This window comes from Chiloscyllium punctatum, chromosome 2 (genome assembly GCF_047496795.1).
Source record: "Chiloscyllium punctatum isolate Juve2018m chromosome 2, sChiPun1.3, whole genome shotgun sequence".
Classification (NCBI taxonomy): domain Eukaryota; kingdom Metazoa; phylum Chordata; class Chondrichthyes; order Orectolobiformes; family Hemiscylliidae; genus Chiloscyllium; species Chiloscyllium punctatum.
Genome location: NC_092740.1, coordinates 34,863,827 through 34,888,132, shown reverse-complemented (window position 1 = coordinate 34,888,132; position 24,306 = coordinate 34,863,827). Strand labels below are relative to the sequence as shown.

The 24,306-nt window shown below is 40.1% G+C and overlaps 1 protein-coding gene across 26 annotated transcripts in view; it reads left to right on the top strand.

Moving 5' to 3' along the window:
- sorbs2b (sorbin and SH3 domain containing 2b) overlaps nt 1-24,306 on the top strand; it is a 485,383-nt gene that overhangs the window by 405,600 nt on the left and 55,477 nt on the right. For 24 of the 26 annotated variants that reach the window (XM_072595463.1, XM_072595454.1, XM_072595483.1 and 21 more), the window contains 3 exons: nt 4,044-4,093; nt 12,994-13,163; nt 19,083-20,636. In XM_072595463.1, coding sequence (XP_072451564.1) covers nt 4,044-4,093; nt 12,994-13,163; nt 19,083-20,636 — 1,774 coding nt within the window. The remainder of the gene's footprint in view (nt 1-4,043; nt 4,094-12,993; nt 13,164-19,082; nt 20,637-24,306) is intronic. The other 2 variants (XM_072595651.1, XM_072595641.1) reach the window with 1 other exon arrangement.

Here is a 24,306-nt window from a genome sequence, read left to right as displayed (position 1 = left end):
AGCAGTTGCTTTACGTTAGGCTATTGCTGATCAATGTGATCTAATACATCCCCTGGAATTGGAGATATGTTTGCAAAGGAAACATTTGCAGGGCTATGGGGAAAGGAGAGGAGGTGTTCTACTTGGTTAATTGCCTCAAAGAGATTGACTTACACTTCCATAGTCCTTCTGAGGACTTTTGACCAGAAAGTTCAGCAAACTATCCAAAAGAAAATCTGCAGATCACAAGGGACCTGTAGGTAGGGTGTAAGATCCACCTCAGCAAATCAGTGTGAAGTATAAATGAGCAGTACAGTATCAGAATATGAAGTATAAGTTAGATTACTAATTCAATCATGTACAGAAAATAAAATAAATAGAGAGAAAGAAAGACTGCATAGAGAGAGAGAGAGAGAATTAAAGCACATGAAGAAAAGGTAAATGATAAAAACCTTTACTCAATAATAATTAGACCCTGAAAGAATGAAAATCTATATGCATAGAAGTTGGTTTTCACCGCCATCGAAGCTGTTTGTCATTATTTAAGATACACTTACAAATCAGTTTTTCTCATAGTGTGTATGTGTTTGGGAATTATTTCAAGCCATTCAATGCATCTTTACTGGGGAGTCTTTCAGTGAGATGCCAAACTCAGATAGCTTTAGGCAGAGCAGACATCTTGGACAGCAACTTTCCGATTTCAAATTTATCTGTGAATGTGGGATTATTGGCAATTAGTATCCAATTTTGATTGAAATAGCCATTGTTTCAGTTATAAAATGCGGCTTGAGAATCCATGCTTTTGTATTATGAATATGTATTCTCTTTTGCCTTGTATGTAACTGGTGGTTTATGTAGTTATGTTGTTTAATATATGCAAATGAACAACAACCGCAAAGTTGAGTTTGCATTCTAAAACTGATTTGGAGATGAATTCCTTGGAGGATGAGGGACCGATACAAGGACCTTTCTGTTAAAAGGGAGGTGGCAAGGCTATGGGGAAGGCGGAAAACAACCAGAAAACCAAATGAGACTCAAATTGCAAAGATCCTGTTGACTTTAATGCAGAACTCAATAGCCCCATTCCTTCCTGTCTGCCAGTCAAATGACCTTCCTAGCTCATGGGTGTGAAGCAACACCAGTGGCAGGAGGACCCTTGCCAATCGTTGCTGGCAAATGGATGATAAAGCAGTCAGAGCACGGACGGAGGAAGCATTGGTTCACAATTTGTAACAGGTGAGAGGACATGGACCACTAGGAGGGTTATGAAGGTTACGACCCACACTTCAGGCTGTTCCAGTGCAGCTACAATATTGACATCGACCCGACAACATGGAAAATTGCCCAGGTATGTCTAGTACACTAAAGCAGGACAAATTTAACTCACCCAAAATCTCTTTCTGTATCTTGCACCAAGAGATAGGCACTCAAATACTTCATCACTAATGTAGTTCATTGGAAGCTGCCACATTGTATTAAATTTATGTCATTGTTGGTAGAAAAATACAATTATTTGTTTTCCAACTTGACAGATAATTTCTACAGCTCTGAATTGGTCATTATTAATTTGGAACTGTCTCATAATGAGACAATATTTATAACGGCTCACAGCACAGGATAAATCAGCTACAGAACAACATAAATGGAATCAAGTCCTGCAGAGCATCTTACTGTCAAAGGAATATTCATACCTGTACAATGGAATAATTAAGATAAATCTAAAATATACTTTCTAAGACCTTGTAATTATGCAGGAATAATCCCATCCACTTGAAAGACCAGTGCTAAGTTAATGAGTGACTATATATTTGACTTTAGCTTAAAGAACGAGCCCACCAGCTTGCAGTGCAATTTGCATGAAAATTAACTGAACAAGTGTTAATTCTGATGTAAAAGTATCTTTATTGATACAACAGCAAATAAATGGAATGATTAGTAGCTGTTCAGAACAGTGATAAATATCTGGCCTTCTCTCTCACTCCTACAGTCTAGTACAAGATACAAAGTACTTTTCATTGACCGCAGCTCAAAAGAAAAGATTGGAGGCAAGAGAAAATTATGCATTTTGAAGTGTTCTTAAAGGCGTAATATCATGCAAAAGAAGTTAAGGTTTAACAAACGTTGAGGTGGGAAACCTCACAACTTTTAAATGTACTTGGATGAACACTTGAAGTCTCATAACATTCAAGTCAATGTGCAGAAAAGGGGGACTGGTGTTGGTAGTAGTGTTTTTTTTATCAGTACAGACTCAAAGGATTAAAGTGCCTGTTCTGTACTCTTGCGCCTGTATTATCCAAATAGTCCCTCGAGCCTGCTCCTTTTCCAGAGCCCTGAAAAAATGCTTCACTTCAAATGTTTATCCAGTTCTCTTTTGAAATTTACCACTGAGTATATTTCTAACACACTTACTGATCACACTAGCCTGGCCACATATGAAACAATAATGAATAAAGAAACTATGTCTTGGTTCGCACTGCCCCAGTCATGTTGCATTTTGTCCTTCTAATTAGGTACTCTCCTCCATGTTTCCAAGTTATGTGATGTGTGCTCAAGTGCAGTTCATTGATACTTGTATTTTAAATATAGTTATTTTCTTTTTTTAATCAATGTTTTACCTTTCCTGCAACTTCCTGTCATCCGAAATATATTAATAAAACTGATTGTAAGACTGATGGTTGTGTATTATCTCTTGTAGGATTATCCAGTTTCCTCTCTTTAGCTTCATTTCACTTTTTTTTGCCTTCGTCCTTAACATTCCTGTATTAGTCTGTCAGTTTGCTCACAATTCTATACTTCCATCGTAAATCAAAGTCCTCACTTGTAGAACTTTGCTGCAATTCCTCAAATCAGTTCTCTCATCAAGAGTGCTGTGAAAATGACTCCTTGTCCTATTGTTAAACTGTTCCATAATTTCAAACATTATCTCACATGGTTTGAGTATCTTTATAGGGCATGACTTTTCCCCTCCCTGCAAGAGGCAAAAAAAGTGGCAAAAAGGACAAAGAATTGGGCAAGTTAACCTTTTAAAGAATATCACATGATTCTCACCACCCATGCCTTTAAGTTCTGGGCAATAATGTCCAAGGGCACATTTCTAAACCTGTCAGTAATTAAGACCGGATTGGTCAATTAGTGATCACTGAAAGGACCTCAACTTGCCACCTCTTTGATCCCCTGCAACCCCACCGGGTAAGAGAAGTGGCATTTCCAGACGGGAAAACCATGGCAACCTGCCGGCCAAGGTTAGAGGCTCCTCTGATTGCCCCAGTCAGACTGACAGATGGAGGGCCAGGGGATGGAATCTGAAAGCCACCCTCCTGTCCCAACATCCCTGACTGCCCTCTCACCGTGATGCCCACTCCTCAACAGAAAGAAGAATAACGAGACTTAGTTTCACACTGCTGGATCCCCTGAGGTAAACCTTAGAGACCCAGGTGCAGCCAGTTTTTGATTGGCTGGCAACTTTTGGCAAGGCAGGTTGTGGATTTCAAGGACCGTGATAGGGCGAGAGTTTTGCCCTTAGTCACCCACCCGCTTTTAATGAGTGGATGATCTGGTGAATTGGTGGGGGTAATAGGTTTGCCTCCACCAAGTACCCTCACCCCCACATTCAGAAGAAAGAATGCAAAATCCCACCCATTGTGTTTCTCAGACGAGATATTTTGTCCATTAAGATTTGTAGAGTTTAAATTAGTAATTGATAATGGAATCTGGATGTTCTTGCCAATCAGGAAAATGGATTTGTTTTGTGGTTATGTTAATATGTAAATAGTTTAGCAGTTATTTGATAGCGGGACGAGTATGAGACAGTCCTTCCAAACAGTTTGAGGAAATATGTAAGCATTATGATGTGACAACCAGCTTTCGCATCGCTGTTTGTTGTTTATGCTTTGGGTAATGTATATAATGGACCCTTCTGTAGATCCAGCTATTTCTACATTGCACTGGGGATGACAAACATGAAAGAAATATGCAAAAAAACACGAAACATGGGGCTGCAGATAGAGACTCCTGCTCCTTCAGTAGTAATCCTAATCCTCACTTTTCAACTACTTCTTTTGCAGACCTCTTTTTATAATCCTTCGATAGACAGACCGTTGGAGAGACCTTCTAGGTAAGTCTTAATTGATAATGCCATATAGATCCTTTAGTTTGATTTTGGTTTTGAATAGATATTGAGTATGAATTGGACATCTGTCCCTGATTTCAATTTTTGTAGCTACTTTCATGAAATTTTGCAAATTTTGCAATATTTCATGACAGCAGTCAACTTTGTCTATTCATTGAATTAGACCACACAGGAGAAAACCTTTAAAGAAAACTTTAATTCATTTTGTTGGAGAGTTGGTTTATTTGATCGGTGCAAAGTATAGTTTGCTGTTTGAAAATAAGGAGATTGTTCAACCTGAGCTTGCAAAATTAGATAGGCCTGTTTGTTGTTTTTGAATAGAATACAATATTATTTGTTGAATTCTTAAACATGATCAAAATTTTAAAAATAAATAAACAATTTTATTTGTTAGCTAAAGTGGGTTTGGGCTATTGTTACTTTCTTTGTTGGAAACAAAGGCAGGCAGCTTCCTTCAAGGAGTAAAACCTTGATTGTTGCTGGGTTCTCTACCAGAGAGTTTCAATATTAATGGATATGATAACAAAGATTTACTTTAACTTTGTGAGGCAGGGCACTTAAATGTGACACCGTTCCATAATTGCAAATAACCTTTAGTAAGCTTTACCAAATTTCGGCATACTTGATGCCTGAGTTAAAGTCCTAGAGATTCTAGATACAGTTGTAACAGGTTCCTGATGAAAGGCTTTTGCCTGAAACATCAATTCTCCTACTCCTCGGATGCTGCCTGACCTGCTGTGCTTTTCTGGAAACACACTCTTGACTGCAGTTGTAACAATCAATGATTCTTTAATTTTTCTCTTTGATGAACTTTGAAAAAAAAGTTATAACTTTTATAGGATTCTACTCTCTCACAATGATCTATCATTCAAGTCTTGATGACTCATCATTACATGAAAACTGTTCTTTTTTACTTTGCTAAACAGAACTGTTGGTTGTTCTTATCTATCTTTTATGATTGAGCTGACCTTGTATCCAAAGACTCTTTGGCTAATCATCATCCTCACAAATGAAAACTAAAGCTGCTTGCTGACAAAGTTTGCTCAAAGTCACCGAAACCATGTGCTTTCTCAAATTGATCAAATCTACCATTTTATTATTTACAGCCACCATAGAAACCCGCAAGCTATTTATAAGTAAAAAGAAAGCAAGATCTTTAATCATATGTGATTAAACTAAATCCTTGTCCTTTGTATCATATATCATAGAGTTTCCAGCTCCCTAGATCAATATTACACAGCATGGTAAAGGTAAAATACTGCAGATGCTGGAAATGTGAAATAAAAACAAAATAGCTGAACAAATTCAGTTGGTATGGCAGCCTCCTTAGTGATAACAAAAGTGAATGTTTCTAGACCAATTCTGAACTAGGCTGAGATTTATTTTTGACCACCAAAGTTTTTTTCCCCCCATCTCATAACAAGTTATATTTATTAGTTAATAACCTCCTCTGAAGAAGGGTTATGTTAACTCTGTTTCTCTCTCCAGAGATGCTGTCAGACTTGGTGAATTTTTTCAGCATCTTTTGTTGTTATTACAGAATGTAGCACACATTTGGGCAATTAACTCTTAACCTTATTTACAGACAATATTAGACTAAAGTCGAACAGATAATTGTGATTGATCTTTTAATTGGTTTACCAGTGAATGCAAGCAGTTTAATAATTACCAAGGATAATCATCATGGCTCCCAAGAACTCTGTCCCTTTTAATTCACCTCTTGCAGTGTTCATTTACTTTTGCTTATTCTTTTATTTAAAACAAGTGCTGATTATAATAATCACTTTTGTCAGGGAAACCGCAAAAATGGTTTTTTTTTACAACTTATCACTATTTCTGAATGGATATCTATGTTTAAACACCTTAGAAATTGATCAGAAGTTTTAAAAGGGCATTTTATATGTGATAGCTTTGAAATGGCTGCTGATTTAATGTGATTACTGCAGGAACTTGTCAGTATTCTGTGTCCTTGTAGGTTGTCAGATCAATGTCCCTAACGCCATTATTCATTGCTAGTCTCTGAGACTGAAATATCCTCATTACGTAGATTGCTCCTGGCTTTTATGGCCAGAAAATTAACTGTCTTCACTCTGAAGATTTGCGATACAGCAGGTTTAATTCTGGAAAACAAATAGCACTACTGCTACTAGACATTGATTACAAGTAATATTTGTCTTGCTGTTTTTGTTGAAAGTAGATACAATGTTTTGTTTTCCATTTCAATTGTATCTTCCCCAATATTCATAAACTCCTTCACAATTCCAGTCAGGATTTTACAATCTTCCTAGCCTCACTTTGCAGCTGCCCATGGAACTAAAGGGATATAAAAGCAGGGAAGAAGACCATCCAGTCACTAAGGCATCTCCTTATTGCTAGGGCAAAGTAATGCTAAACCCCACAGCCTTTCCTTGCTGACAGTCAATAGTGTTACATTTTCATCTGCCTCAAATGTTTATCTCCTTTGTCCTTCAAAGCTGTGCAGTTCTCTACCTCAATCTTTGGCAAAGCAATGTAGACTTATATAAAAATGGGAAAAAGAATCTTCTCCCTACATTTTTACAGTCCTCATTTTGAACTGAGAACTGCCTTCCTAACCAGATGAAATATTTCTTCCTGAGTCGCTTGATCAAAGCCTTCATAATTTTATAATTTCTGTCAAATCTGTCCTATCAGTTTTCTCTGCTTCAGTGAAAGTAGTCCCTGCATCTTAAGCCTATCCTCAGAACTGTGATGTATCATCTATGGTATCTTTCTGATCAACACTGAATTCTCCCTTCAAGACACTGCTTACAACCCACCTCCACTGAGTAAACATTTTGTCTCAAGCCTGACAATATCTCCCAAGTGGCTTTATGTCACATATCTGTCTGAGGACACCCCAATGAAATGTATTGAGATGCTTTAAGTGAACTGTAAAAAAAACAAGATGCAAAAGCATTTGATTGTTCAATAATTGAGCCACTAGGGGTCACATTTCATCTATCCTTCAGGGTCTTTCCAATTGTGTTTTTAAAATTAAAAAAAAATTAACCTATTTAACCTGTTCAGAGATGTTATTATACACCTGTGGGGCAGATGGGACCTGAACTCCAGCCTCCCAGTCCAGAGATAGGGATCTTACATCTGTGCCGCAAGAAGGCCATAAATTGCCAGCCGTCTGAATTTCATGCTACCCTCCCGACAGGAAGTTTGAAGATAGGGTTGGCGCTAATTGGATGAGAGGGGGCAGCATGAAGACCCTGCCATTTTCCCATCTCAGCCAAATCAGGTCAGGGGGAGGTAGACTTGCATAATGCCATTGAGGCCTTAAACTGGGCAATAAATATTCACTGAAGGACCTCATCCTACAACCTCTGATATTGAATCAGCGTTGGACAAAAAAACCACAGTAAAAATGCATCCAAAAAGGAAATCCTGCATATCCCCTCCTGTTCTCACTCTTCTGGCCCTTTGTCCACCCTGAGCGGCACTTTCCCCTTTGAAGTAAAACAGTGGCAGTGAGGGTGTTGGATGCAGTCACATCCGCTAATGCCCAGGGTCTTATCTTGACCTATCAGCACTTCTCAGCTCATTGACAATGTCAGTGAGATGTTGCATGGAGCAACTCGGCAAATGGTACAGCAAGCAAGCAGGAGTTCGCGCCACGGCCTAGACCTCCCAGGCTCAGAGGCTCTTGTGCCATACTTAAAGGCCACTTACTGCAAATCATGCCTACAAATCCAGCCATGGGACCCAAGAAGGACAAACAAACTTCCAGGTTCTCTGAAGCTGCACTCCAGATGCTGCTGGACAGGGTAATGGAGAGAAGGCCCATCCTGTCTCTGGCTGACCAGACAAAAAAGGGTATCCCATCAGACCCATCCAGTCTGAGCAAAGACCTCAGCCTGGGTCAGTGCTGTGCCCATAGGGACAGGCAGCAATGCCTCAAGAGGTTTGATGATTTATAACAAAAGCTAAATAGTGTAGATGCCGGAAATCTAAAGTAAAAACATAGGTGCTGGAGACACTCAGTGGGTCTGGCAGCATTTGTGGAGACAGACACTGAGTCCGCTATGACTCTTATGCAGAATCCATTTGAACACAATGAGTTCGCACTGGCCTCGAAATGTTATTGTTCTTTCTGTCTCCATGTGTTCCGTCGGACCTGCTGAGGTTCTCTAGCACTTTCTGTTTTGAAGCTCAATGGCCTTCTGTCCTTGGCAAGAGTAAATAGCAACATCTTTTGTTTTCTGCTACCTCATACTCAGAGGGCCAGCATGAAATTAGAAAGCAACTGGAGACCTCTGTGACATATCTCAGACATTCCTCATCGGTGCTCCCAGGGTATCACTGATTCAGTGTTCACCAGATCCCACCTTTCCATTTCTTTTGAGCTCAATGTGGCTGTCCACCCAACCAGAGCATTAGGTTTCTCCACCATTGCTGCCTTCTCATAGTTGCTTTCAGTTGTACCCCACGTAGCTTTGACAGCATCCTATCGCCAATCAGCAATATTCATGAGAAAAGAGAATTCCACTCCCTTAACCGATTTATGATCTTAACAGCCAGTTTTTGGAGGTCTGCGCTTGTTATCCATGGTACTGCCTCAACCGAAGCATTCAAAAGTGCTGACCTCCTGAGCCAAAGGTAGGGACACTACCACTGTGTCACAATTACTAAGATCCTTGGTCTATATAAGGGTAGTTGTTGGGAGACAAAAGGTTAGCCCTTTGTCACAATTGACTCAATTGGGATTAGTGCACCAATAATCAAGCCCCACTATTCTATAAATCATCACAAATGTGTAACTACCCAATTACAGCACCAATTGCAGATGATCAATTTGTCTAATCTACTGCTATTCAGAGCAAAAGTAATTCACTCCAGGTCTCACCATTAAAAATAAATTGTCAGTTATTGTTAAATAAATCATCTTTTAGCAAATGGTGAAGATAAAGGATTACTAATTTGCTATTTTACAACTTTAAAACCCCAAGTACACACACACTCACTCACAAATAAGATGGAAAAGAACCCACAGTTCAATACTGATATTATGAATATAAAAACATAACTATGGAGAAATAAACTTTTGGATCAAAGTCCAAACCATTAACGTAAGCTCATTTGTTTCTCTTAGTTCTTTTGACTTTTCCTGTAATGGTGATGTTCTTGTTATTAGGTCCTTCACCTGATGAAGGGGCCACGCTCCCAAAGCTTGTAATTTCAAATAAACTTTTGGACTATAACCTGGTGTCCTGTGACTTCTGACCCCAGTCCAATATCGGCACCTCCGCATCATGTTAATCCACAGAGAGATGGTTGGTCTTCAATTCAATAGCTGATCGGGTGGCCCTCAGTTTTTTCATGTGTTACATCACAACTGACTGCAGTCGTGCACTAGAAATCAAGTGATACTATTCCCAGAGTTATCACAGATGTGAAAACTTGATTAAAACCACTGAGTTGTCCAATTTTACCTAGCTGTCTAACTCCAGTTAAAGGAATATGATTACTATAGTTTTCATAAACATGAACTGTAATTATTTATTGCAGTTAAATTGTTTTAACAAAGACCAAAGAAGAAACCTGAATTGTAAACATGTAAGTCAAACTCTATCCCTTTTAAAAACTGACACACGCGCACATACACACACACACACGCGCGCGCAAGGCAAAAATATTATGAACAGAGGCACAGTTTTGTACCAATTTAGTTCACAGATATTGATCAGTTGTGATCTTTTGACTGCTTTGAACACTTCGCTCATGACTGAAGGTTGTAAATACCTTGACTTTTCCTTTCAAAAAAGGGAGTTGCCAAGAGAACACTTTATGTCAATGCTCCTGCTCCTTGGATGCTGCCTGACCTGCTGTGCTTTTCCAGCACCATTCTCGACTCTAATCTCCAGCATCTGCAGTCCTCACTTTTGCCGAGTTGAAAGGAAACGATGAGTGAAAGCAGCTACTAGGAAATTTCTACCATTGTAGTGTGCAGCAGAAATTCCCAGCTTGTGATGGAGAAAGCACCTAAGCCTCTTTCTCTCTCCGTCCTCTGTAGCAAAGTAATTGAGCGTGGAGAGAATTTTTTGTTTACAATCTTCTGGATGTTTCTTAGTGCACTGTGCTCACAGGTCTGAACTAACCTGCAGCTTGACCAATTCTAAGACTCTCATTAGGTAAATTTTCCTTACTTTAAGACTCCTAGGGCTGGTCTCTCTGCTAAAATATCCTCATCACTGCTAGTAACAGACTGGCAGAGGGTGGAATCTTCCCAAGCATGGAACAATATGGGCATCAGTGAGGAGGTTGGGAGAATCATATGACATTGGTAGTGAGGAGTTTCCTAATGTCAAGAGCAAAAGGTCCTATTTTCCGACCAAGTGTTGGATGGCCAGATGACATACTTGCAAGTGAGCAGCAAGATACCTATTTGCATGTATTTGCATGCATTAACATCCTCATTATTATGTCACCTCACCTCATTGACATGCAGTTTCCCATTCTCCCTCCCAATGGAGAGAAACCGGACAGTGATGGTTCCTGACTTGAAAGTCCGGGAGGGTACCTGGTGACTCTATTCACTGCTTACTCCTCTGGACTTCAGTCAGTCACCAATATCTCAAGGCACACATGCACAGGAGACCTATAGTCTCAAATTGCCATTTGGCAGAGTGACCGTTCCCTCAGAAACCCCATACGATGAGGACAGACCTTAGACTTGAGGTGCTTGGAGCCTCAACAACATCATGGACTAACCCCCGAAAAGACCTGAGACTATATGCCACCTACCCCCAGTCTCACCCTACCCCTCCCTGGGCTGACTTGGCATGACAGTTTCAACTGGCCATGGCAGATTCTGGCAATAGTATTGTCATTGGTAACAAATTAGAGGTAGGTTTTTAGCTCATGAATTACTTAGAGTCATAGAGATGTACAGCATGGAAACAGACCCTTTGGTCCAACCCGTCCATGCCAACCAGATATCCCAACCCAATCTAGTCCCACCTGCCAGCACCCGGCCATATCCCTCCAAACCCTTCCTATTCATATACCCATCCAAATGCCTCTTGAATGTTGCAATTGTACCACTTCCACCACTTCCTCTGGCAGCTTATTCCATACACGTGCCACTCTCTGTGTGAAAAAAGTTGCTCCGTAGGTCTCTTTTATATCTTTCCCCCCTCATCCTAAACTTATGCCCTCTAGTTCTGGACTCCCCCACCCCAGGGAAAAGACTTTGCCTATTTACCCTATCTGTGCCCCTCATAATTTTGTAAACCTCTATAAGGTCACCCCTCAGCTCTGACACTCCAGGGAAAATAGCCCCAGCCTGTTCAGCTTCTCTCTATAGCTCAAATCCTCTAACCCTGGCAACATCCTTGTAAATCTTTTCTGAACCATTTCATGTAATGAGTGAGATTGAGATGTAACTTGATAGAAAATCCTCTTGTAGTTCGAAATGATGGTGCATCTTCCTGAGACAGCAGTCATCAGCAGATGTCTTATATTTGGATTCCATTCTAAACTAGCGGTCAAACAACATGCTACAGCTTAAGAAATGAGGCTCTCAATATGTCAAAGATACAAGGTGCAGGTACCAGATGGACAGTAATTAAAGGATTAAATATCTCCCTGTGGCAGGTTAGATTGCGTCACTCTGTGCGCGCTCTGACGTTTCATTCAGCAGAAAAATGATGTATATAGATTAGGCCTGAAGAAGGGCTAATGCCCGAAACGTCAATTCTCCTGCTCCTTGGATGCTGCCTGACCTGCTGCGCTTTTCCAGCACCACATTTTCAGTTTTGTACCTAGATTAGGCTTCAAGTTACCTTTTTCTGCTTTTTTTAAAACTTTTTTTTTAAATCAGCATGGTGATTAATGTCACTGGTCTGATAATAACTCGGTGAGTCTGGCAACATATTCCAAGCCTGCAATGGCTGCTTGGTATAATTTAAATTCCATTCATAGATCTCAAATTTATTTTATAAAAGCAACCATCAATAATGCTTGCTGTGAAACTATCACTAATTATTCTAAAAACCCATCTGATTCTCTATTATCCTTGAGGGAAGGAATTCCTTCCTGCTCTAGTCTACATGTAACTCCCAGACCCACAGCAATATGGTTGACTCTGAACTGCCCTCTGAGATGACCCTGCAAGCCAATCAGCTCAAGGGTCATGTCATGCCTAGTTCTAATCACCATGTCCTAGGAAGGATATTATTAATCTGGAAAGGTTTCCGAAGAGCTTCACCAGGATGCTGCGGGGAACGGAGGGTTTGAGTTATCTGGAGAGGCTGGGATTTTTTTCACTGGAGAGTAGAAGGTTGAGACATGATCTTATAGAGATTTATAATGAGATAAGGTGAATGGCAGGTGTCTTTTCCTTGGGATGGGGAATTTAAAGACTAGCAGGCATATTTTTAAAGTGAGAGGAGGAATATTTTAAAAAGACATGGGGACAATTTTTTTATATAGAAAGTGGTTCCAGAGGAAGTGGTGGATGCAGGTACAGTTACAATGTTTAAGAGACGTTTACATACGTACAAGAATGACAAATGTTTGAAGGGCCAAGTGCAGGCAGGTGGGACTAGTTGGTTTGCAATTATGGTCAGTGTGAACTAGTTGGATAGAAGGGTCTGTTTCCATGCTGTATGCCCGTGTGACTCTATAAATGCTGGTTTTGCCAATGATGCTTACATTCCATGAAGGAATAGTGATAAAACAAATCAATGCTCAGGTTACATTTCTTTGAACTGGTGTTATCTGCCTAATTAAACAATATAATGCCAACATGTCCAAACATTTCACTCACAGTAAACTGGGGACGTTCTGTTTTCCTGCACATAAAGGCATTAAAATAAGTTGGGCAGTAATGTCATTAATCTGATTCAATCTGTTAGTGCCACAAGTCCTGCAAGCGACTACAGAAAGAGGCGGAAGTCTGAACCGTCAGTGAACCATCAGAGAGCGCAGAGTGACCACACAATGCAGAAGAGCAGTGCTGACCTCCATGGAACATCCAGGAGGTCATTAACCAATTCTTCACCGTCTTCACCATCCAGAGTTAAAGGTAAGGTATCAAATTACCCGCTGTAGTAAACTGCAGCCAGGAGAGATAAAGGTCTCTTGTTTCAATAAACATAAGTTCAAACGTTTGTGTTAAAATTTGGTATTCCAATAAATGAAGTGCTTCTAATTACTGAAAATGTGTTGCTGGAAAGGCGCAGCAGGTCAGGCAGCATCCAAGGAGCAGGAGAATCGACGTTTCGGGCATGAGCCCTTCTTCAGGAATGAGGAAGGTGTGCCAAGCAGGCTAAGATAAAAGGTAGGGAGGAGGGACTTGAGGATTGGGACTGAGACAAGGTGGGGGGAGGTGAAATGAGAAAACTGGAGAAATCTGGCGATGGAGAGAACACCTCTGGGACACCCGAACCAACCAACCCAACCACCCCGTGGCTCAACACTTCAACTCCCCCTCCCACTCCACCAAGGACATGCAGGTCCTTGGACTCCTCCATCGCCAGACCATAGCAACACGACAGCTGGAGGAAAAGCACCTAATCTTCCGCCTAGGAACCCTCCAACCACAAGGGATGAACTCAGATTTCTCCAGTTTCCTCATTTCCCCTCCCCCCACCTTGTCTCAGTTCCAACCCTCGAACTCAGCACCACCTTCCTAACCTTCTTCCTGACCTCTCTGCCCCCACTCTGGCCTATCACCCTCACCTTTACCTCCTTCCACCTATCGCATTTCCAACACCCCTCCCCCAAGTCCCTCCTCCCTACCTTTTATCTTAGTCTGCTTGGCACAGCTTCCACATTCCTGAAGAAGGGCTCATGCCCGAAACGTCGATTCTCCTGCTCCTTGGATGCTGCCTGGCCTGCAGCGCCTTTCCAGCAACACATTTTCAGCTCTGATCTCCAGCATCTGCAGTCCTCACTTTCTCCTGCTTCTAATTACTGTAAAGTTTGGATGACAATACATGCTGCATGAAAATAAAGAGTTTGTAATGAGAATTTGGCAAAGGATTTGATTTTCTCCAGTCAGTCCGTGATAACCATTGTTGTTTCAGAAAGACAATGTGTTCTGCAATCATTGGTGAAGATTCCTTTTTGTGCTTGTCAGAAAGCTGAAATCCAAAGTGCATTGACACCTTTTCTTGATTTCACTACAACCCTTCTGCCCATCAGTAAATCCATCGGCAAGTTGAGGATCAGTGTCCTGACTTCCAAGAGCTGTGTCAGGCCAAGATCTCACTTGCAGTTGTAATGAGAAAAGTGGTTTCTAGTCAATGAACTGATCGCGGGTTGCAACATTTCTGACAACAGTGGTGTTTTAAAATGGTAACATTGTCACCCATGTAGGAGATCATGGCTTGGAGACGCCGGTGTTGGACTGGGGTGTACAAAGTTAAAAATCACACAACACCAGGTTATAGTCCAACACGTTTATTTGAAAGCACTAGCTTTCAGAGCACTGCTCCACAATCACCTGATGAAGGAGCGGCGCTCTGAAAGCTAGTGCTTCCAAATAAACCTGTTGGACTATAACCTGTTGTTGTGTGATTTTTAACTATGTAGGAGATGGCTATGTAGCTCAACTCATTCTTGTTTGTCAAACATTCATTGCTAACTTTGAAAAGATCACTTCAAATTCAAGAAAATAAATGGCTGGGAATACGAATTAGTCAAATACAGTATTTTTGCTGTACCTTTTAGCCAAATCTTTAGCATTTCCAGCAGGTTTGATGCCAAAGCAGCATGCAGTCTCCCATTCATCCAGTTCAGAGAGCCAGTTCATGCAAATGAATGACTCAGCTTAATCAGTCCGAAGAAGATAATGCTGGTATTTCTTTATATTTATCAAATAATCCTTGTGTGTGTTAAGACTATAATGCTCAATAAAGTTTTGTATTGATGCATTGGCTTTCTGAAAAACTTTTTTAAAATACCTATTTTTGGCTGCATTGGAGTTATTTGTCAGACAAGTTATGTTATCAAAGCAGTGTTGCTGATAAGTCTGAATTTATTGAAGAAAATGTTGATACTCAGTCAGGTTAGAAATGATGAACTTTACTTGCAAAAAGTTGCCAATCTTATTCAGTTTACTACTTCACTACCTAAGCTCACCTACCTATTGTTCCACTCTTTTTATCATGCTTTATTAATGCACAAAGCTGTAGATTCACGGATAGCTAAGAATCAATATGAATGCCTATGTAAAATAGAACGTTTAAATGAGAAGTTGGATTGCTTCTTCTTTAAAGTTAGTTTAGTTAAATGCAGGTTGGGGAGGCACAGCTGAGAGGTGGAAGAAATTCCAAATCTGAATGACTGTACATCTCTGAGGCACAAATCCCGTTGGCATGAGCAGATTATTAGCTTTTGTCAAACCCACTCTTCATTTGTTTATGATGTGATATTTGAGAAAATTTGATGTGAAAGCAGAATTTTTCCATGTGACCCGTTTGGTCCCTGAACTTGTGGCAAGATAAGGAAACTGCAAAAGCAGCAATTTCAAATCTGAAAGCACAGTTTGTTAGAACTCATTGAAATGTCTTCTGCAGGTATCCTGAATCTTAGCACTTCTACGATTGGACATAAATGTGATTAACATGTTTAAAAAGGAGGATTTAACAGCATTTAATATGGCAAATAACATCAACTCAATGGTTGCAATTCCACCCCAATCAGAAGGTCATGACTTCAAGCCCTAGTCCCAGGTTTGAGCAATGGCTGATGGGTCACTCAATCTGAGTTGATATCTGGCTTTGAGCTTGAATGTTAAAGGCTCAATGGCATTTTTTTTTAAAGATGGGGAGGCTTGTATTTCAGTCAGTGTTTGTGTCCAGGCCAATCCTGAGCAAATGGAAGCTGTGTTATTTGTGCTACACCAGTGACTAGACTTCAAAACTACTTTGTTATCAAAAATATTTTGCTGGCTGTGGTGTACTGAGTTGTCTTTCAGTTATGAAAAGTTACTTTATAATATGGTTAATACAATTTAGATTAGACCTGTGTTTGTAGAGTTAGGCATCATGCTGCATCCACATGTATGCTTCGAAACCCCAATCTCATTTAGTATCTGACATAGCATGTTTTCCAGGCCGCATCCTCAATGAGACCCACAAAGTTACCCAGTAACTCTTTGGCAATAACAACTGGACCCAGTTACCCCTATTCATTTCTTCCCAGCAGCTGATTTCCCATTTTGTTCCCAGCCTGAATTCAAGCTCATTTTGCTGACACATCAAGAACCCTTATCCCTGCCTGATCCCAGTCCCAACAGTGCCAGTCAAGAGTAGTGGCCACCGCTGGGACTGCAGGCAGTCCCAATGTGTGCGAAGTCGAGGTAAGTCTGGGGTCTTATTCGGGAGTGGGGACCAGGTTCAAAAGCTGGAGGAGGAAGGATGTTTAAATGGGGGGTTGGCATCGGGAGAGAATTCCAGCAATGGCCCCAGGGGAGCTATAAGTATGGTCCTCTTCTCCCTTGCCTGACACCAGCCCAAGCAGCTAAACCTGCTGGTTTTCCCCCATTGTGTGGGTGTGCCCTTGTTATAGCAGTGCAATAGTGCAATAAATAGCCATTGATTGGCTACTCAGGGGCTCACTAGACCCAAGGATGGGTGACAACATGACATTTGCCTATCTGCTCCCAACCCTGAACATTTCTGATAAGCTGAAGGCAGGCAGCTAATAGCAAGAAGCTCATCTGATGAGTTTTAGATTTCCCTCACAGCATCACTGTCCCCAGACTTAAGAGCCAACAGTTGAGGGGGTATAATGTCCAGTTCCATGTCGTATCCTGGAATAGGTTATATAGGACTCTTCATGACCACTGGACGATGTACAGTACATAACTGGCAATCAAATGTTCTTGAAGTATAGTCATTGCTGTAATGTATGGAACTCTGTAGCAAACTCTCCCAAACAACATTGGGATAATAACTGGAAAACCTGTTAATTGTACATGATCTTGATTGTGGGATAGATGTTGGGCAGATCATAAGAACATTAAGAAGCATGACTAGGCCATTTAGCCCCTCAAGTCTGCCCCACCATGCAACAAACTCTTGGCTGATTTGCCCTAGGCCTCAACTTGTTTTTCGTGCCAGCTCCTAAAGCCCCCAATCCCTTAATATTTCCAAAACCTATTTTCCTCCTCTTTAAAACTTGCAGTGATTTAGCCTCCACAACACTCTGGATGGAAAACTCCAGACATTCACTATTCTCCTTCCCCTCTCAGTTTTAAATGAGTGTCCCCTTATTCTGTAACTTTATCTCCTAGTTTGAGAGTCCCTCACGGTTGGAAACATCTTCTCAACATCTACCCTGTCCAAACCTCTCAGAATCTTGTCTGCTTCAATAAAATCACTCCTCAATTGCATTCTCATATTCTATCTGTAGAGGAATTGAGAATTTAGGGCATTAGAAAAATTAGCACGTGATCTGCCAAAAACAAATTCTGCTCTCACTTGATGAATTTCAGCAAATCAATGTCTGCATTGTCGATGACAATCTTATCCAGAAGTCCCCTATTCTCAGGAAACCAAGCACCTCCTGACCCCTAACCTACATTTGGCTATGTGCACCCTAAAATAGGGGCTTTTGACGATCCCTACTCTAGTTATTGGAGCAAACTTTCAATTGGCACATAATCAATTCATTTCATTATCTCACAAATCTCAGTCACTCTGTGCTGCAGTCAAGGGTAGAATAAGATCTCTTTTAGCCTATCTTGCTAAGTAAGACTCTTTTTAAGCGAAAAATTGTTGCACTGGGATCTTCTCTGCACCCTTTCCAAAACCAGAAAAAGACTGAACTGATATGAAATAGTTACACCTGTTACAAAAGAGAGAAAACATAATGGAAAAAAGTAAAGATGCAGCAAAAGCATGAAAAAGGAACGAATTCGCCGCAAAATAAGAAAAGTGCCTAACTCCCATAAAGGAGAGAGAGAAAAAGGATGGGAATCCAACACAGAGAAATTAGACAGTTGACTATCCACAGAATAAGTTATTCATAGAATGTGCAAAACTTATATTCTGTGTTTTTCTGTTGCTGAATTATTCTGTTGTGTTAATTTTTCACTTTGCTTAAATATTTCAATTTTTGCATATCTTTTACGGTAATCTGTCTTAGCTGATGTAGACCAATTGTCTGAACATCTGCTTACCTTGTAATGCACCAAAACTAAAAAAAAAACCAATTATTTTCAAAAAACTAATTCCACAGAAAATTTAACCCTTTATTGAATAAAAATGTTAGTAGTAATGTGACTATATGAATGATTGCCATCATAATTACCACAGCATGCCTTTTGCAGTGGTAGTTGTAAAAGTTAATCGAAGCTGACCAATGAAAGATAGACTGATGAGGAAGAAATTTCCATTCTTATTACCTTCAATATACATGCCTAATACTTAGGAAATTTACCAAATTCTTAATTTTTATGCAATAGTTTGAAGCCTCGTAAAAATATTGAGTGAAGGCTGAGAGGAAATTTGGCAATGTGATTTGATTAAACCCATTGAGCTTTGGGCCTATGGTTATAAAACAAAGCTATAATTAAGCAAAGTAGCTATTCAACCGTTACACTGTTAACTGATTGTGACATTTGTGGGAGTGGGGATTAAAGGGGAGAATGCTCCTAGATTATAGCTCCTTTCTTTGATTTTGTTCACAAGAAGTAAAACTAAGAATTTGTACCAGGTCTCGTGTCCTCTAAAATCAGCCATCAATTCTAATGGAGCAAATTCTTTTTAAAACATGAGTATTATTTGAGGAACTCCACTCCAAAGTAAATATTATAATAATCTCAAGAGTGGCATTTTACCAAACTTGGTTAAGTACAGTATCTGATGTTCATGCACTCTCCTTACTTCTTTGCTATTCTTATTGGTTTTCTGCTACTGAAATGCTGTCTTTTAATGTCTGTTAATTCTGGAATTGTCTCTCTTTTAACCATGCTGCTCTATGGATCTGAAAGGTGGGGATATTAGCAGATCATACCCACCCCTGCTTAGCTGTGTGCTTCAAAACCAGAATGCTTCTCTTAAGTTAGGTCACAGTAGTCGCTATAGCCAGCCCCTGGTTGTAATCACTCCCAGTCCAAAAAGGTCTGTCCTGTTCAAGAATGGCTGGCATCTGAACCGACAAAATGCCGAAACTTGGAGCAGCACAGACGAAGGCACTTCTCCAAAGCAGAAGTCTCGCAGCTGTGACGATCTGTTGCAAAATGACTACGTTGATGTTCAGGGGGAGCAGACAAAGTCTGAGAGCATGGTGACATTACTTTGCGAAGAGCAACCCAAAGGGGAATACTCCAGAAGTTGGCTCTCGCCTCACGGGACTGGGAATGGGAAGCCCCATCGATCACGAGTTCGCTGCAAGTCAGCTCGCGGTGGCAAAGGCTTCCTGAAGTTGTACAAAAAAATGCATCATATAAACCGCAAGGAATTAATCAATCCAGAAGTAATCTGTACGGTGAAATCCAGGGTCTTACAATATGAACAGGAGCAGCACAGAGGTATCTTTTCAGAATGGAAAGAATTTTCCAATGAGGTGCCTAGGGACATGGTACCAACCAGAATCTCTGAATTTGAAAAACTAATCAAGTCAAAATCTATGCCCAATCTGGATAACGTGATGTTATCTGAATCTGCCTATCCGGCTACAAATAGGACAGTCCTCCCAAAACGTCGATTATCTATTGAATCATTATTGGATGAGGAAAATCAAGGCAGGAAGGTTTCTATGATGCAGCAACATTGCATCACTAAAGCTGTGATGCCGATTCATATTAAAGTGACAAACGAAAACCAGCAAAGAATAACATCGCGGTTTGAAAGCTTGGAAATGGACAGTGACCATGACGCAATGGTGTCAGACCTCAGTGATTGCATCCCAGTTGAAGGCTCATCCTTTTGCAGTGAAAGTGACTTTGACCATTACTCGTTCACCTCTTCAGAAAGCTTTTACGGCTCAGGCCACCACGCCCATCACCATAAGCATCTTCTCAGCTCCTGCAAAGGCAGGTGCCCAGCCTCTTACACGAGATTCACCACCATGCTTAAACATGAAAGGGCCAACCAAGATAAAAAGGCAGCCCCCAGGAAACCCGAAGCCGAGTCCAGCCTCTCAAAGTTGGCATTCCTTGTCAGTCCCGTGCCTTTCAGAAGGAAAAAGGGCTTACCACCTCAAAGAAAAGCTGAGAAACCAAAATCTAAATCCGTGTTTGAAGCGTTGGATTCTGCATTGAAAGACATCTACGATCATATCAAAGCAGAAAAGAGGCGTGGCAGTTTACCTGATAACAGCATATTGCACAAACTGATATCCGAACTGCTTCCAGATATTCCTGAAAGAAATTCTTCCCTCAAGGTTCTGAGGAAAAAAGAAAGTCCACTGCCTGCTGAGCGGCAAGAGGAGGAGGTTAATTTTCCTTTGTACCAGTGTGATTATGAAAAACATCCCTTTAGTGCCTCTTATCAGGACATGGACACCAACAACAACCCAGAGAATGATTACACATACTACCAAGGTGGCATATAAACCATTACCTTCAATGTGTGTCTGGCAATTGTGTGACCATCAACCATTCATTCTTCATCCATTTTTCCATCTATGCTAAAAATTTAAAAGGGAGGCAAATATTATGTTTAGAGAACTGCTAAAGTCAGGGTGGATGGCCCCTTATTTAAGACTGAGAAGTAATACCCAGAGGAACAGCCAGTGCATGTTAAAACATCTAATGATAATTGGCAGGGGGAAGGGGGCAGGAACATCTTTTTAAAAGGTGTAAGATAAACCAAATGGTTAGACCTATTAGATGCAGACTTCTTATCCATCACAATCATTGGTTGAGAGTTAATGAAATACGTAAATGCTTTAAAATTCTTCAAATGGTCCAACATTTAAAAAGTTGATATATATCTATACATGCAATTTGAAATAAGTAATACTAGCGAAAACATAACCAGAATAAGTTGCACAAACTAATCAATTCTATGTACTTTCCCTTATTGTTCATTCCCAGGCCTCTTTAAGGCTCTCATTCCTATTTGTCCAATTAGGTTAATATACATTTTTTTCAGTACAATCATTAATAGTGCAACTGAAAAAAAAAATTATGATGTGGAAAGCTTAAAATGTACAAATTATTTATATCTGTGCTTTCATTTTTTAAGACAAGATGAAAATCATCATGTTTTCTTAGGTTGATTAAAAATGGTAAGTGGCTTTCTAGAAACTTTAGTGTGGAAGGATAACCACTCAGACCATTGCATTTGTGTCAGAATTAACCCTTTCAACAAGAAATAACTTCTAAAATCCTACCTCCGTCCTCCCCACCGCCAAACACTTGCAATTGCTCAGATTCTGTGGTCAGCAGCTAAGTAAATTTTTACTTTTAACTATACTTGCAGACACCGTTTCGTTGCTGTCAACTTTACATAATCAGAAGAGGCCCTTCAGCCCAACTGGTCTATACCACTAAAACGACATTAAATTTACACCAGTTTCACCTTACAGCGCTAGACCTATAGCTTTGCATGTTTCAAGTGTGAGGCAAGTACTTTTAAAGGTTGTGAGGTGACCCACTTCAACTACCTCCTAGGCCGTGCATTCCAGGTTCTCACTGTCATCTGGTTGAAAATGCTTCTTTTTAAAACTTCTGCCTTTCACTTTAAATGAATGCCCTTGTTATTGTCCCTTTGACTTAAGGGGAATGGCTGCTTTTAAGTCACCCTGTAATGGTGACCATTGAGAGATTTGCCAGCAATGCATCTGAAAATTGTGGCCAAGTATCTTTGTCGCTATTAACTTTTGCTCTCAACTCTCCTGTGTCTTCAGAATCTTGGTCTGCCTTAAATGATCCAGATCCACACAGTGTTTAAATTGGCGATAGCTGCACCAGACTAATATCAGATAGGAATTCAGCGCAACATGTACCCAGTCATTTCTGGATACCCTCAATGCACTTGGAACTTTATGCAGAGGACACAATGTATAAATTTTTAATTGGTCTTTTCTCGGTTACTTCCTCTGGTATCAATTTCCTGGAGACATGCTGGCATCCTTTATTTTAAAATATTTGAAAAATAGATTTTGGAACAGATCCTGATTCTATTAAAAGAGGTGATGAGACCATCCATCCATAACCTTCATATTGTTGAACTGTTAGAGCTAAAATATAATTAAATCAAGTGTAATAATAGTTCAATACAGTAGTATATAGAATCGGGGGTGGAATTAATGTGAACTAGTCTAAATATGTGCTACTTTACCAGTCATTTTTATGTTCCTCATTTGAATTCATGGATATCAAATGTGTAGACTTTTAACAACATGTTTCTTTTGTTCTGTTTGGTCTTAATTCGTGTCTTCACAGAACAAATTGTTTACAAATGAGATGACACTGAACATATACTGTTTTGAAACACAACATTAATGCATGACACAGAATAGAAATCCAGGACTGCCAATACTATTATCTATCAGGGAGGCATTGGCCTAGCGATATGATCGCTAGACTATTAATCCAGCAATTTAACTAATGTTCTGGCGATCTGGGTTCAAATTCTGACTGGTAGAATTTGAATTCAATAAAGATCCTGGGGAATTAAGGGTCTAATGATGACCACTAATCTATTGTTGATTGTCGGAAAAACCCATTTGGGAAAGGAAATCTGTAATCCTTACCTGGTCTAGCCTCCACATGACCTGAGAACCACAACAATGTGGGTGACTCTCTACCCACTGTCAGTGACTCTGGCTAAGCCATAGTCGCCAACGTTTCATGCATAAATTTTAAAAAAATTTCCATGTGAACAAATAATCTGGTCATATATGTAGTGACCGTTTCTCAATAATTGTCCAAGTCATTGTGCTGTTTCTGAGCACAAAGAAACTGATTTCAACATGAAGTGTTTTATGGATTAGATTAGGTTCATCTAAACCAAGGAGAATCAGGAAAAAAATTTGAAGAATGTGATAGCTTTCCTATTGTCACTATGAATGCCTGCACTCTGCTGTATACTGTATTACCAGGGAGATCTAGAGAGAGAGAGAGAGAGAGAGAGAGAGAGAGCGAGAGAGAGGGAAGGTGGAAAGAAAGAACACAGTTTTGATTTCAGAGTTCCTGAGGGATTTTTCGTGGCACAGAGAAGTAAAGTGGCAGAGGAATTTGGATAAGAACTGTGAAAGTAGAATTAAGACAATAATGACCCACCCAGTCAGTGATGGAGATTCACCGAAGAATAGTGGGTTGCTAATAATCGCATACTGAAAGACTGCAATGATTGCATAAATGACCTCGGTTTTAGAAATCCACTTTTTGGTTGTGAAAATCCGCAGATGACTGATGGAACACACTTTGCAAATTAAGAAAAATCTCAAAATTCCTACAGGCTCCTAACCTGGGATGATGCCAGTCTGCTGCTGATGCTATCAGTAAAACCTCACCAATACAGTGATGCTGTCCCAGAAATTCACAATGTCCCTTTCCTGATTGGCTGGTTCTTGTCCCAGTTGATTCCGTCATTTTCTCAGTATGTGCTCTGTGTCAACTAAACTGCTGCTTCTGCTGGGCCAGGTCTGGTGTAAGTTATCTGACTTAGTTGAGTACAAATCAGTCCAGCCTGTAGGGTAAGTAGTGCTCCTGAACTCCCGTGGCTGTTGCCTCTGAGTGTAACAAGTTATTAAATTGCTATATATTAAACTCAGAATAGCTGTGAGCAATGTGATGTAATTTTGTATATAGATCTGGATATTGATGTGGCTTTCCCCAATTATGAACTGTTGACTAAAGCTGTGATAAACAGTGAGTATTAAATAGCAATCAGTTACCGATAAAAGCTAGTGAAATCATCCCGCCTTAAATAAATGATTAATAAATCTGGAATAGAAATTTAGGAATAAAGTGTTGCATATTGTACTGTATTTTTAGCTTTTAGATCTCAACATTAGCATAGAGTTTTTGAATGACGGAAAACAAGGAAACGTACAAGATGCTTTTAATCTATTTCTACATTTTTATTGATCTTTTTTTAAAACACGCTTATAACTTTTTGAGTTCTGATATTGGTGGCTGCTTTAGAGTTCAGTCCCAGAAATAAAATGATGGAACATGTGCAGGCAGGAATTTAAGCAGCCATTCCACTCTACAAATACAACAGTCAATCTGGAGTGCTCGAAATAATGTGAATTAAGCT